Consider the following 15237-nt stretch of genomic DNA (forward strand, 5'->3'; position numbering starts at 1 on the left):
CCACTCAGGGACTTACTCCGCCGCTGCTCACCGAGGGGCACGGCCGGGTGTGCCGCACCGCAGCAGAGCCGGTGCCGGGCGGCCGCTGGGGCGGGGTGCCCGCGCCGAGTCCCCGCAGGAGTGGAGGGCCAGGCACTGGACCTTGTGTGGACAGGAAGGGACGGGCTCCTGGAGGGAGGCAGGCTCTGCGGAGCAGCCAAGCTTGCAGGGCACAAGTGGGGGGCGTGGCACGTGCAAAGGTCCTGGGGTCGGAGGGACTTCTTCCGGAATTCAGTTTCTTCAGATGGCCCTGGCTGAAGGCGAGGTTGGGCGAGGACCTCCAGTGGGCTGGGGAGGGGCTCACAGGAGGCAACTGCAGCCACCCACTCAGGAGCTGGCATGTGGCCCTCGTGGGTGCACCCGGCTGGTACGAGCCTCCAAAGGCCTCCTGAGCCCCAGGCCCCAGAGAGCCAGGGCGGCTCCTCGGGGAGCCCTGCAGGATGGGTGGTCACTTGCGTCGGCCCTGGTTTTCGCCTGCAGATGAGATGGACCCCGCCCCCCCGGCGCGCTCGGAGTACCTGGTCTCGGGCACGCGGACGCCCCCCGTGAGGAGGAACAGCAAGCTGGCCACCCTGGGCCGGATCTTCAAACCCTGGAAATGGAGGAAAAAGAAAAACGAGAAGCTGAAGCAGACGACATCCGGTGAGCACGGGGCTGGGCCCGGCGTCACTGCCGCTGTGGGTCAGTGGCCGGCGCTGTCTTCCCGGCCCGCACCAGAGGGCAGGCCACGCTTAGCGGCTTGTGGCAGCCGGGAGCTGCTCTGCCACCTCAGTTTAGGGTCACCTCCCTTCTCGGGTCCTGCCGGGTCCCACCCACCCAGCCACCCAGCCACCCAGCCACCCAGCCAGGACACATCAGCGCCCAGACCCTGAGGGCACACATGTCCCTTGGGACCTTGTCTAAGAGGCAGGACCACTTGCACTGAGACCCCGGCTTCTCACAATCCCCCCGCCCCACCCACTTTCCTGGTGCTGGGCCCCGGGCCCGAAGAGCAGCTGGTGGTGCGGGGGGTGGGCCTCAGCTCTGAGCTCTTCTCGGGGGCTTCCCACTGGGGAACCCGCACCCCCACGCCCGCCCTCCGAGGACCCCGAGGGGCCCCCACTCGACTCTGCCCGCTTGCTTACACACGGCCGGCCCGGCTCTGGGGGAGGCTGGGTTCGCCCCTCGAGGTCCATGCTGGGAACAGACCGTTGGACCGGACAGCAGGGCACGCACGGTGACGGCACCGACCTGGCCACGACGGCAGGGGGTGACGGCACACTTCCGGCCGGGAGGACGTTCAGCACCATCCCGAAGGGGCGCTGAGTTGGTTCTGCTCCCCAGTGGGTGCCCCCAGCCCTTGCCCAGCACCTGGCACATAGTAGGTGCTTAGTAGACGACTGAACAAATGGACCGACTTCAGTGCCCTGACCCCTGTCCGCGGCTGCTGAGCTTGAAGCTGCGGCAGGCGGGCCGCTCTGTTTGGTGCCCCTGCAGCTGCTCGGGCAGAGAGCTGGCCTGTACACGCGGGCGACCCGCAGGCTTGGCAGCCGGCACGCTGCGCCTTTGAAGGCGAGGGTCTGAGGACTGCGTGGGTTCATGTTTGGAAATTGGGGTCAACTGCAGGCAGTGTTTGCACAGCTAGAGAAAAGAGAGAGCATGAGAGTGAGCTACTGAGCGCTTCCCTCTGGTTCTGGGGGTGGGGGCAGGAAGGGCTCTGCCAGGGAGGAGTCCCCCCCACCCACCCACCGCAAGCCTTGGTGCCTGCGCTGGGGGCCTGGGGGGCGGGACTTGGCCCTCCCCACTCCCCGCGCCTGGTGAGTTCTTTGAACGCATTAACCTGGGGGTGTGGAGGGCGCTCTGGGGGACAGCCGCACAGAGGCCGCATTATGAACGGAGAGCGGCCGGGATGTGTTTAACAGCCGACAGGAACCGCAGAAGGGCGCCCCGGGGACTGGGGGCAGAGGGAGGCCGGTCTGGGGCTCCTTCGTTAAGGAGCGTGTGGCGGAGGGCATCTGGGGGTGGGGGGAGGCTGGGGGCTCCCGAGCACAGCCCCCCTGGGGACCGGGCCCTGACCCCACCTGACCTGCCGCCTCTCTGTGTCTTCCGGACGCCGTGCCCCGGCGCCCCGGCGCCCCGGCCGTGTGTGTGTGCAGTGCTGGAGAAGAAGGCGGCCGGCCGGCAAGGTCGGGAGGAGCTCATCAAGAAGGGGCTGCTCGAGATGGTGGAGCAGGGTAAGTGGGGGCAGGGGTCGTGGGGCCGGGAAGTGGGCGGTCTCTCCCGGGAGTCCCTCCTGGGCCCAGGAGCCGTCAGGCGGAATGGAAGTTGGGGAAGTCCGGTGACCTTGTGTGGCGCCGGACCCCCCAGCCGGGGCCTCCACGGTGGGAGCAGCACCCCGAGTCCTGGCCCTCGGGCTCAGCCCCCAGGGCCTCCGAGAGCCCGTCAGGGAGTTGGGAGCCACCTGCTGTGGGGCACAGAGCTCCGAGCAGCCACCTTCCGGGGGGCTGGCTGACCGCCTCGTGGGACGGGACGACGCCCTGCAGACCCGGGGCTCACTGCTCCTGGTGCCCGCGGGCCTGGCCCCGGATCTGGGGAAGGGAGCGAAAGCAGAGAACCGAGGCCCGTGTGTCAGCTGTGGGGGAGAATGGGGTTGCCGGTGACCGGAGACTGAATGGGGACAGGGACTGGCCCCTGGGAAAGACTGTGGGGGGGTGCCCCACCAGAGAGAGAGAGGCTTTTGGAAGGGCAGCTCGCGTCCCCGGAGTGCGAGCCTCTGTGTAACAGTTCTGTCTGACGGGCGGAGAGCACAGACTGTGGCGGCAGGGTGACCGCCGGGCTGTGCGGCTGCTGGGGCTCTCGGTCCCCGCATGTGTGACGGCGCCCCGCGCAGGTCGGCCAGCCCTTCCTGCGGAGCATTGGGTGGGTGGGTGGTATTTCGGGCTCCGGGGGCCCCAGGGTCCCCGTCACGACTGCTGGCCACAGGCGAGGGGACGCTGCCGTGCGCAGCAGCGTGGCCGTGGCTGCCGCAGGACACACTCCTCCCTGGGAGGTGCAGTGGGGTTCTGAGTAGCTCGTGACCTAGGAGAGTCCCTTTGACCTTTCGAGCTGTGTGAGGGGGCGGGGCCCGTTTTCGCTCAGGCACAGGAGCAGATGGGGGCTGGGTTTTGCCCTCCCCCCTCCCCCCTCCCCCCTCCAGGGGGCAGGCTGGCGGCGGCCTCTCTCTCTCTCTGAGTGATCACATACCAGGAACGGGAGGGGCCTGAGATGCAGTGTCTTTTTTTCGGGTGTTGCAAACGCACTTCCTGCTTGGTACGCCGGCACGCTCTGGAGGAGCGCCTGCCTACGTGCAGCGCGGCGCTGGCTGCTGCGGGCACAGCTGGGCCACGCGCCACCCGCTCAGGATGGGCATGCGGGGGGGGACAGGCGGCCAGCAGCGTGTCTGGGGCTTGGTCCGGGGGCCGGGGCTGGGGAGCGAGTTCCGTGAGCGCAGCGTCGTGACGCACTCCGGCGTTTCGGAGTCCCAGCGGAGAGGAGTCTGGTGCCGCCCAGGCCGGAGGCACCCTGAGCACGGGACACGGGCGCCTGCCCGGCTGGCTGGCCACGTGCCGCACGGGAGGGCCGCCTGGGCACCTCTGAACCGGAGCGCCGCGGAGCGGCTCCCACGCTTTCCGACCCTCCCAGCCGCTGGTGTGCAGCCCCGAGGAGCAGGGCCCCGCGGTGGGAAGAAGCGGGGTGCCCCGTGAAGTGAGCCGAGGGGAGGCGGGTGGGGTGCGTGAGGGTGGGAACCGGGACGGGGCGCGGCGCTGGGATCCAGCAGCGCAGTGCGGCTCTGTCCCTTCTCGCCAGCGTGGCCGGAGCCACGATGGTCACAGTCTCCAGGAAGCAGCCGGGCACCTGCAGGCCTCAGCGGGAGCTCAGGGCGGCCCCGGGGCCGCAGGGAGGGGTCTGCAGGCAGCCTGCCCGGGGCTTCGCTGGGCTGGAGGGTGTGCTAGAGGGCGGGCCCCAGGCGCTGCCTCCGGGAAGCACCCTGGCGTCCTCGGGGAGCGGAGTGGAGGGTGGTCCCCTGACCCTGGACAGGCTCTGTGGCGTTCTTACTGTGTGTCGCCTCCCTGGCCGTGCTCTGGCTGTGGCACCTGGGGGCACGTTCGCGGGGGGCACCTGCTTGCCCTGGCGTTCCCGGCGTGCGCCTGCTCGGAAAGGGCCTCTTGCTGGGGGCAAAGCGAAGCTCAAGGTCAGGGCCTAGGTACCCACCCCCCGCCCCCGGGGGACCTGTGTTGGGACAGCGGGTCCTGCTGGGTGACAGGGTTCTGGGGCCCTGAGTCCCAAGGCTCCGGAGTGGGCGGCAGCTCTGAGTGGGGACTCAGACCCCCTGCCCCCCGCCCCCAGCCCCCAGCCCCCAGGGGCAGCTCTGGTTTCCTGGGTTTGGGTCATGGGGTCTCCCTGAGCTGCGGCATCTGCTCCCAACCCGCTGCACGGCCCTGCAGCCAGGGGCGCCATTCCGTGGCCACTCTGCTGTCGCCAGGACCCTACACAGTGTGGATGCCTGGAGGCCGAGCAGGTGACAGCAGTTCCCACAGGCTCAGGCCACGGACCCTCCCAGAGCCGCCCGTGTCCTTAGCGGCTCCGAGACCTCAGACTTGAGATTTGTTGGCCAGGACAGACCCCGGGAGGGAGGGACGGCTCTCTGACCCACCCACTCACGTGTAGACAAACACCCTGGAGTTTGCCCGTGCAGCGGTCACCGGCGTGACCCTGGAAGCTGACCCCCGAGGCCTGTCCGGGGCATGGTTTGCCCTCCGTCCTCCATGGGGGGTGATTTTGTGACGCATCCACACTTCCGTTTTATGTCCCATTTCGGTTCCTGGAACCCCGGGAAGGACTGTTTGTGGGACGGACCCTCTGGGATCAGGTCTGCATGGGGAGGGGCCCCTTTCTTCTCTCTCCGTCTCCGCGGCTGTGGCCGTCCTTCTCTGACACGAGTGACGGGTGAGGGCCAGCCCCCGCCCCTCTGCGTGGCCCCCCCAGGGCCGTGAGCGAGGGCGGGAGCCAGCGGGGGTCTCTGCCAGACGCCGCCGCGTGCTCCTGGACCACTCCGCTTGTGCCCCCGCGGCTTTTCCCTGAGCAGTCCCAGGGGTGCACGCCCCGTCCGTCACTGGCCGAGAGAGACTTGTCGCCCCGCTGCCGTGCTGGTGACCCGAGAGACGCGGGCAGCTTCCCTCGGGGGAATGGGGTGGTGGCAGCGGGGCCGTCTGGGCCCCCTGCGGCCGGGCAGCTGGGGCAGTGTGTGCGTGGGTGTGCCTGCGGGTGCCGTGCACGTGTGTGTGGGGCACACCCCCTCTCCTGGTCACGCCGCGGACGGCACAGGCTCAGCCCCACGCTCCTCTCGGCGGCCTGGCCCTCGGGAGGGGAAGGGCAGTGTGGGACGGGGGCTGCGCCCACGGCTCTCCCCCCCCACCAGCGTTGCCTAGCAACCGCCCTGCCACCAGGGCTATTTTGGGAACTGTAACTTTCATTGAACAAGATTAAGGGCTGCAGCTCAGAGCCCGCTCAGCTGAGGAAGCGGGGGCGGGGGGCGTTCGGGGCCTGCGCTGTGCCCGGGCAGCTCTGTGGAGTCCCGGGAAGCCTGGCGACCTCGGGGCCTCTGGGCCCTGTGTCCCCACGGGCTCATTCCCGGTGTGCAGGTTGCTGAGGTGGGGGACCGTCGCCACTAACTGCACAGCAGTCCCAGGAGGATGGCCTGTGCTCTCTCGGACTCGCTGGCACTCTGGGGTGGGGAGGCCCCCTGCTGCAGGACCCCAGGACAGTAGGCAGAGAGGCTCCTGGCTCCTCGCCCGTCCCCCACTGCGGAGAGGAGCCGCGTGGAAGCAGGTCTGTGGGCCCGGCTGGCGTCCCCACACGGCTGCCTCCCAGCTGCTCGAATGCTTGCGGGTCATGCGGCCCTTCCGCCCCGTGGTGGCCGGCGAACCAACTGTGGGGACTGAGGAGGCCCGCAAGGGACAGTGACCTGGGTCTCAGAAGGGGGGCCTCTGTCAGCTGCTGCGTCTCCCAGCCTGGATCTGCCCCCTGGTGGCTATGCGACCTGACCCCGGCATTAAACTCCTGAGTGCTGGGCCCCCGTCACTGAGATGTGACCCTAAGGGGTCAAGGCGCAGACCCTCAAAGGCTCCAGCAGCTGAGCCCCAAACAAGGACAGCCGGGTCTCCCTCTTAGTCCTGCCAGGGGCCTGGCGCCATTTTTCTGGGATGGCTGCCTGCCTGCTCCCACGGACCCCATGCTCTGTGACACTCTCAGCCCTTGGCGGTCCTGTTCCTGGGCGGGTGAGCCTCACAGTGGAAGCCCATGGGGGTGAGGATCGTGGCCCGTTCCTTTCTGCCTTCCCAGGTCTTAGGTGCCCGGTGTGTGTGTGTGGTGGGTTACTGAGAGCTGTTTGCGTAAGGGGACCGCTGCAGGGAGGTGGGTGCAGAGTTGAGTCTGTTCTCTGTGGCCACAGCGACGTCACCTAACACACACCCTGGCACCTTGGGGGCAGCTCAGCCCTGCCCCACCTGCCTCTCGTCCTCCAGCTGGCCAGCCAGGTGCGTCCTCCGGGCAGGGGCGCACAGAGGCAGCAGGCAGGAGGGTGCGAGCATTTTTGAAGCCACTGAGACCTGCTAATGCCCCACTGACCGAAGCAGCCCTGGGGCAGAGTGCAGGGACAGGGCGGAGGGGCACCCAGGAGGGACAGGTGCGGGTGGCGGTCTGTGTCCCGTCTCCACGGGGCTGGAGGGGGGGTGCACAGGCAGGTGTGAGGGCAGGGGCTGAGGCGACAACAGGGGTACACAGGGACTTGGGTGTGGGAAGCAGGAGTAGGGCACCGCACAGGGTCCTGGGGAGGGATATGGCCCTGGCGAGGCCCTGGCCCGGCCCTGGCCGAGTGTGGAAGCAGGAAGGGTGGGTGGGTCAGGCTGACAGCCGAGTTTCCTTGCAGATGCTGAAAGCAAGGTGGGCAGCCCTGGCGAAGGCCCCCGAGCCACGCAGAGCGAGCCACCCGCCCCCGGGCAGGAGGCCCAGGCTCCGGAGGATGCCCAGCCGGGAAGGCCCCCGGCCGCCGGGACAGAGCAGGCTCCCCTGGACCGGCCGCTGTCCGCGGACAGCCACGCGGATGACGCAGGTATCAGCTGGCAACTGTGTGGGCCGACCTGCCCCCAGGATGGCCACCGGCAGACCCTCCTCAGAGACATACCCACGCCCCAGGCTTGGGCCCTGCACACTGCACCCCGAGGTTGGGTGCAGGCGTGGCCGGAAGCGCTCCCTCCCGCACCTCCCCGGGTCTGCACAGCCGGTGAGCGGTGCTGCCCACGACCCCGGGGCTTCGGGACAGGAGACTTTCTCCTTCGGGGCTGGCGTCCGGCGGCAGCGTCTTCGCTGGGCCCACCCAGGTGCCCCGGGGAGGACACGGGTGTGTCAAGTCGCACAGCAGGGGCTGCCCCCTGCCCAGAGCCCAGCCTGTCCTGAGGGGGGGTGGGAGCCTCCCACCCGCATGGCGCCCAGGTCGGGGGTGGCCGCTCCTCGCTGCTTCTCCACCAGGTGGGCTCGGCGCCCGGCCCCGGGCCTCTCCCCGCCCCTGCGTGAGAGGGGCCTGAGTCGAGGGAAGGACTCGGCCCAGTGTCTGCCTCCCTGAGCAGTCAGTGGTGCGGCTGTGAGCGGGGGCGGGGTCGTTTGCAGTTGCGTGGATGTGGTGGTTGCCAGCTGGGGGGGTGGGGCCCGGAAGCGGGGGCGGGAGGAAGGAAGGCATGCGCCCTGTGGAGAAGCCTGCGGGTGCTCTGAGGCGGCCGTCCCCCCGCACCTCCGACCGGCCAGCGGCCATCCCGTGGAGCAGCGGGCCTGTTCCCTAGTAGAGCCGCAGCTGTAGGCGCGTCAGGCACAGTGTGGGCGCCAAACTTGAGCTGTGTCCTGCACTTGTGGGCGGTCGGAAGCCCAGGCCTCGAGGAGGCCAGCCCACGGGGGCTTCTGCTTCGCAGCTGGGTGGGCATCTGTCCTCCGCTGCCGGCTGCTGCCCGGCGCACACCTGTGCCGCTTGCCGCCGCGCCCGTCCGTCCCCAGCGTCCCTCCAGCGTCCCTCCAGCGTGGTGGGCACCTGCTGACAGGGGCCACCCCGATGGGACCCCACATGAGTTAGGGGTGGAAGAATCCTGGCTGTGGGACAGTCCCGCCCTCCCCTCAGGGGTCCTCCCGGGACACGGGAGTCCTGCAGCGGGAGTCAGGGAGGGTGGAGGTGGGTGGGGTTCTGATGGCTGAGGGGAGCGCTGCCACCCTCCCCCCCCACCCCCCATGGCTGCCCCCACAGTTTCTGGGGTGCAGAGTCGGGTGCAGGACCTTCGAGGGTGGGGCGGGCTGTCGAGCCTGCGGGTCGTCTCCCAGAGCGGTGGGAGAAGGGGGGCTTCGGTGACTCCTGTTCCCAGACCCGGGCTCCTCCTGGGGTTTCTGGGACCACGGGGGAGCCTCTGCTGAGTGTTCAGTGGGTGAGCAGCGCCCCCTGCTGGTCAGGGCCGGGCGGGGAGCCCCAAGGAAGATGTCCCCAGATCAGGGCAAGTGCGGAGCTCGCTCTGTCATCCGAACCCAGTTTTTCTTCCGTCCAGCGTTTGAGACTTAAAGGCATGTTACAGTTTCAGTGTCAACAGGATTCCAAGCTACTGCGGCGGCTGCAGGCACTCGGGTGGAATGCAGGGGAGGTGTGGGCTTAGCGAGTGAGGTGCAGGCCCCTCAGACAGGCCAGGGCGCGGGGGGTCACCGTGGTGAGTGTGGGTGAGTGAGGGGGGAGACTTAGGAGGAGGGTGGGGGCTGAGCGCTGGGTCGTGGTGTCCCAGGGCCTTCGGAGCAGAGTGGGGAAGCCACGTTCCACTTGGGGCTCGTGGGGAAGGGCACCTCCGTGGACGGGCGGGAATCCCTGCTGCAGGCTCTCGGGTTGAGCGGGTGTGGGTGTGACCGCTGACTCCTGGAAACCCCCAGAGCCGCCCCGCCCGGCCGTCACCCCCTGTGAGGACACCCTTGGGGGTGTGGCTGTTGGTTCAATAAACCGGAGTCCGGCTCTCGGTCACCCCGCTGTCCATCGGGCGCTCACCAGCCGCAGGCGGCTAGTGGCCCCTGCGGAGGGCAGGGAGGGAACGCCCCCGCTGGCTCCAGGTCCCTCTGGGCAGTGCTGGGGGCGAGGGCCGCTGCCGAGATGGCTGAAGGGCAGTGAGTAAGGGGCCCACAGGATGCACAGCACACACTTCGCCGAGTTTCAGGGCGCTCCCCACGGGCAGGGACCCCGCCCGGCTCTGGCGGCGTGTGCGGTTAGCACCATGGACAGCACCCTGCTCTGCAGGTGAGGGGCCGGGGCTGCCAGGCTGGGTCCCCAGTGGATGATGGGCCCCACCCCGACCTTGGGACCAGCGGGGCAAGGTGGTTCTGGGTGTCAGCACCTCCCCGGGGGGCGTGAAGACGGGACAGCAAGGGCCTCGCCCGGGCCTGGGCGGCAGGGAGCCCGAGGTGGGGGCAGGAGGCTGCCTCCATGGCAGGGTGGGCGGGGAGGGGGGAGGCGGGTGTGGAGGACAGTCAGTCTGTGTCAGAGGAGTCGGAGGGGAGTGCCTACCCCACGGCCTCCGTTTCCCCGTGAGGCTGGAGGCGGAGCGGAGGGCCCAGGGCGGAGTCCCGGCGTGGCCTAGCCTGGGGCTTCCCTGCACCCCGCAGGGGTGGGGAGCTGGAGGCTTCACCTGGAGGTGGGGCACTCGTTCAGTTCAGTGGGGAGGGAGGGGGCGGGGCTTGGGGGTGTGGGCGAGGTGGCGGGGGAACACTGAGCTGGACAGAGAGGCGGGAAGCGGGAGGGTGGGTTGAGAGAAGGTGGGGGGCCAGGGTGTGGGGCGGCGCTCGAGGGTCTGGAGGAGCTGCCCCGGGGAAGCCTGGACTGGCAGCTGCAAGTGGCGCGTGGGGTGGGGGCTCCAGCAGGCTGCCCCCGCCCCCCATGCCTATCTGGCGTGCCGGGGGGGGGGGTTGGTGCTACTGAAAACTGGCGTGGCCTCAGCGCCTGCCTGCACGGACCGGGAGGCTCTGCCGAGTGCCAGGCACACAGCTCGTTGCCTCCTCTAGTGGGGGGCTCCCGTTACTGGTCACGCACAGCTGGTGCAGGGGTGCACGCAGGTGCAGGGGGGCTTCGGGACCTCTCCACGGTCACAGAGGAAGCCCAGGTGTGTCTGATCCCAAGACCTGAGACGGCGACCCCCACCCAGGCCAGGTGGGAGCTTTGGCGCCCCCTAGCTGGTGAGACGGGCTGGCTCTGGCTCCTCGAGTTTCCCGCCCTCGCCCTCGCCCTCGCCCTCGCCCTCGCCCTCGCCCTCGCCCTCTCCGCGTGGGGTGGGCAGTGCTGTCGACAGTTGAACGCGCGGGAAGTCAAGTCTGTGTGCCGGGTGCCCTCCTGGTGTTTGGTTCCCCGCCGCCCGCCGCCCGCCGCCCCTCCCAGCCCCGCAGCCCTCGCCCCCGCCCACGCCCACGCCCACGCCCACCGGTCAGAGGAACCACGCTCCGGGAACTCTCTGTTTGCTTCTGATGCAGCCAGAGGTGGAGGAGCAGACGCTGCCGGCGGCCTTCCGCCTCCCACCGACGAGGCCCCCCAAGCCTTAGCTGGGCCCGACGCCCTGGACAGTCCTCCCGGAACCCTGGAGAGGCCCATGGGCCAGCTCCCCAGCCCCCCGCTGCTGCCCACCCCACCACCCAAGGCAGGCGCCAAAGCCACAAAAAGTGTCACAGGTGGGTCTGCGTGCATCACTCCTCCCTCCCTCCCATCGGTCCGTTGGTCAGTGCCTCCGCCGCCCTGGCCGGGCCTCCCGCTGGGGGCCAGCTCTCTCGCCCTCGGAGTCGGCAGGCTCTGGGCGGGGGCGGGCAGGCGGCAGAGCTGGGGGCAGGAGGGCTGTTCTCAGTGAGACCCCTCCAGCACGTGGGGCAGGAGGCCTGCGGAGCAGGAGACACAGCCAGGCCCGAAGGAGGTCTCTCTCCGTCTGCCTGGTGAGGGGGTCCTGCGTCTCCCCCTCCCTCTCGGCCTCCCTCGCCCAGTCTCTCCCCGAGTCTGCTCGTCTGACTGTTCACCAGTCGTTGCTCTGGTGAGCCTGGTGCCGGCGGGCAGGTCCGAGTGGGTCCAGAGAGGGGGGCGTTTGGCCGGGTCCCAGATGGCCGAGACACCGGTATCAGGACGCTGCCGGTCTCAGGAAAAGCTGGCCCCTGGCTGGGGGCGGGGGGAGTCCGGGAGAACCCTGATGGGCAGCCTCGGGGCAGAGGGAGTGGAGGCGAGGGCGCTGTGCTCCAAGTCCCGGACCGCCGCCCGCCCACCACACTGCTGCTTCCCAGCTGCCGGGTGCGCACCAGCCCAGGCGCCCCAAGAAACCCCCGATGCGCAGGGTTCACTCGCAGTCCTCAGGGGGCAGGGCAGGTGCCCGACTGGCACTGGAGGAAACTGAGGGTCAGGGACTCCAGTGGCCTGTCCGGGTCCCCAGCCAACGAAGGCCGGGAGCCAGTCTGGGGCGCAAAGTGCTCCCTCCCCCTCCCCCTCCCCCTCCCCACTGCTGTCCCTGCTGGAATGTTCCTTTCTCTCTGGTCACTGGGTCAGCGCACCCCTGGCCCCCCTTCTGGGAGCCTTTCCTGGCCAGAACCGCACGGCCTCACGCCCCTGGCCGGCCGGCGTTCGCCAGGTCCTTTCCCGTGGGGACGTGCGTGGGGGGCGCTGGTTGGCGGTGCCCCCACTGCTGCCGGGGTGGAGCGGGAGCAGAAGGGACAGACGCGGGCTGCGGGCTTTGGCCCGGAACTCCCGCAGCTGAGACTCCGTTTGGGAGTTTTGTCTTTGTTCCACTGACCTTTTCTTCCCTTTCCTCTGGGGAAATCCTGCCACTCCACAGGCCCCACCCCCCCACCTGCCACCCTGGCCCTGCTGTGCTGGGCCCGTACGCGGTTCCGTTTTTAAACAGGGTTGCCAACAACTAAAACATAATTAAAGTATGTTGGGGTACTAGATATTAACGTGTACAACAACAGGAAAATTTTTATCTTTAATCCACACTTTTGGCTTATCTGGCAAAGAGCGTGAGACTGTGGTGTTTCGTCAGGAAACAGTCCCTGAGGGAGGGGCAGGGACTCGCCAGGTGCCGTGAGGGCAGAGGTCATCGTACCCAGCAGACATGCCTCACAACAGCCCCATGAGGGGGGGCAGGCTCCCCTGTGTTTGCCCTTGTACTTGGGCATGGACTGCTGCTCCTTGACCCCTGCGCTTCCCCCGCCCGGACCCTGGGGACTCAAGACTTAACCCTCAGGGCGAGCTTCCCCCGGCCCTGCCCCTGCCCCTGCCCACTGGGTGACGGCCAGCTCCCAACAGGGAGTCCTTTGGCTTGCCCAGTACCCGTGGGTCAGCGCTGGGGTGCCAGGGTCCAGTCCCTTCTCTGGGGGGGCACGACCTGGACGCGGCTCCTGAGCATCAGTGCCCCCTCCTGAGGAGTGACAGGGGGTCCCCTGGGCAGGTGAAGGGCTCAGCCGTGCGGCATTTGTCCGATGTGTCTACAGGGGACAGTGGCACCCGGGCCCCGGGGGGACCTCTGGGGGCCGGTGTCCCGGCGGCTCCTCACCCATGTCTCCGCAGCCCCGGCCCCGTCCGCTCACGTTCTCGGCGGTCCTCTCGCCCCAGGCCAGGCCATGCTCTTCCAAGATGGCAGTGGGAAGAACACGGACCCTCCCGTCCGAGGACAGCTGTCCACGCCCACGGGGTCTCCGCATCCCTCCACCGTGCACCGGCCGCTGCCCCCCAGCCGCGTCATCGAGGAGCTGCACCGGGCGCTGGCCACCAAGCACCGCCAGGACAGGTAGCTCGGCCCTGCCCCAGGCCCCGGAAACCCGGTTCCCCGCTGGGCCTGCCCCCCGGCTGCGCGCTCTGCACCGAGTCAGCATCTGCAATTGTCAGTCACCCTCTCCCGGGGAGCCGGGCCCCTGAGGTCGGCGCCGGGCTCTGGCCTTGGTTGCCACGTTCTGTGAGGCGCCTGTGGGAACCTGGCTGTGAAGGCCCCGCCTTTTCCCAGAGGATCCTAGGGGTGGGGTTCGGGGGCAGAGGTGCATATGAAGCCCCCGCCTTTCCCCAGAGGACCCTAGGGGTGGGGTGTGGGAGCGGGGTGGGGGGGGCATCACCAGAGAGGCCCCGGAGGGCAGAGGCCAGCGTGCCGGGGAGCCTGTTTCCAGGGCTCGGAGCGTGCGACGGAGAGGCGAGCTGCCGGTGGGCCGAGCAGGCGGCAGGACGCGCCCAGGGCGTGGCGGAAGCGCGGACGAGCAAAATGCCCTCGGGGTGCCCCGAAGCCCGGCCTGGGCGCTGCTGCGCCGCCGTGGCAGGCTCGGTGGCAGGTGTGGGCGCTGCTCAGACCCTCGCGTCCTCCACGCCGCGTGCCTGCTACTGGAAGCCGCGTGAGCGCCCGTGGCGCCGCTCGTCCTGCGTGTGTGAGGCGGAAGCCGGCCAGCCAGCCTCTCTGGTACTGGGGGCCGTCTGTGCGTGTCCGCGGTGGGCCCCCGTCGGCCCCGCGGCGTTTCCGGGTGGCGGGGACCACGTGTGACGCCGCCTGCCCCTCTGACCCAGCTTTCAGGGCCGGGACGGCAAAGCGTCCCCGAAGAAGCGGCTGGACGTCCGCCTGTCGAGAGCGTCCAGCGTGGAGCGGGGCTGGGAGCGGGAGGAGGCCTGGAGCTGCGACGGGGCCCCGGAGGGCAGGCGGGCGGCGGCCGCGGAGTCGGAGGAGAACAAGGAGAACCTGCTGGTGCGCGCGGAGCTGCCGGACGACCTGCTGCTGTACCAGGACGAGGAGGCGCTGAACGACTCGGTCATCTCCGGTGAGCGGGCGTGGCCGGCGGGGCCTCGTTTTCTTGCGGTGACTGCGCGTCAGCTTCGCGCGCGTCTGAGGAGGTGGACGCCACCCTGCCCACCGGGCGACTCGGAGAGCTCAGTCCTGGGGCGACGCGGCAGAAAGGAGTAATGCGCGTGTCCGCGGAAGCCCGGGGCTCGGAGGGGCGGCCACGGCACCGACAGGAGAGCGGGGTGGGGCCTGAGGGACAGCCAGCAGCCCCGCAGACCTGCCCTTGTGCGCGCCGGGCTCTGTGGTGGGTGGGAGCGTGCTCCTCGGAGCCGCGTCTGAGCTGGGCCCCTGCAGAGCTTGCGCCCCGCGGACTTCATGCTGGTCTCACCGATGCACCCGGGAGGGCTGGGGGCCGCTCGGCTCCGAATGTCGGGGCCAGGACCCCGGAGGTCGAAGGGCGGCCTCTTGAGGCAGTCTTATGGGTTTTCTCCTTTTGTGTTGGTTAGTTTGGCAAATGACATTGATTGCTTTTTAAATATGACAGATGACCTGCTTCCCCGTTGGTCTTGGTGGAGGAGCGTTTCCGTGAATTGTCACATTTGATTTGCTGAGGTTTTGTGTAGAATTGTGCACCAGTGTTCATAGGTGCTGCTAGTCCAGTTTTCTTTGAACGTCGTTCCTGGCTTCGCCATCACAGGAAGTCCTCGCTGAGGGTTCAGGTGGCCCCTCGTTTCCATTCTCTAGGAAAACGTGTGTAGAGTCAGTGTTGCTTCTCTCTCGCTGTGTTCCGTGGGCTCGGTCAGGGCGTCCACCTGGCCCTGCGGGGAGCTTGTTAACTAAGTTACATTTTCAGTGGCGGCCGGCATGTGCTGGCCACACGTTTCCTCTGGAAGGAGCCCGGACCGTCCCGTCCGGCTCAGACGACGTCAGCCCCTCCCCCGCCTGGTGTTGGCGGTCCGGCTCCCGCCTTCTCCCTCGAGATAAGTCCGCCTAGAGCGTGATCAACTTTATTGCTCCCCTCTAAGAACCAGCTTTTGGGTTCAAAAATTGTCTTTATTGTTTTTCTGTTTTTGATTGTGTTGGTTTTGGCTCCGATCTTGACTGCTTTTCCTCCTTCCTCGGTTTCGCTTTGCCCCCGCCCCCCCAGTTAAGGTGGAGCTGGAGGGCGCCGACAGGCCCTACCCCCCGAGGAAGACACTCGGTGCCCAAGTGCCCGCCCCCCTCCCAGGCCCTCCATGCTGCCCCCACGGCGCCTCCACGTCCCCCTGCCAACGACCCCTGGGAGCTGCAGGACTTTTCATTTAGTTTCCTAAGAGTTTGGTGTTTTTCTAGAGATCATGTTATTTTGTTGCCTGCCAGTTTAACCCACTGCAGGCAGACGCCGCACGGAGCC

At 68.6% G+C, this 15237-nt stretch overlaps 1 protein-coding gene across 1 annotated transcript in view; it reads left to right on the forward strand.

Annotated features, from left to right (window-relative positions):
- PHACTR3 (phosphatase and actin regulator 3) overlaps positions 1-15237 on the forward strand; it is a 104678-nt gene that overhangs the window by 68960 nt on the left and 20481 nt on the right. Inside the window, exons 2-7 of the mRNA XM_028523640.2 lie at positions 520-681; positions 2175-2252; positions 6986-7186; positions 10588-10782; positions 12701-12875; positions 13634-13881. Of these exons, the coding sequence (XP_028379441.2) occupies positions 520-681; positions 2175-2252; positions 6986-7186; positions 10588-10782; positions 12701-12875; positions 13634-13881 (1059 nt within the window). The remainder of the gene's footprint in view (positions 1-519; positions 682-2174; positions 2253-6985; positions 7187-10587; positions 10783-12700; positions 12876-13633; positions 13882-15237) is intronic.

Source organism: Phyllostomus discolor, chromosome 9, assembly GCF_004126475.2.
Source record: "Phyllostomus discolor isolate MPI-MPIP mPhyDis1 chromosome 9, mPhyDis1.pri.v3, whole genome shotgun sequence".
NCBI lineage: Eukaryota > Metazoa > Chordata > Mammalia > Chiroptera > Phyllostomidae > Phyllostomus > Phyllostomus discolor.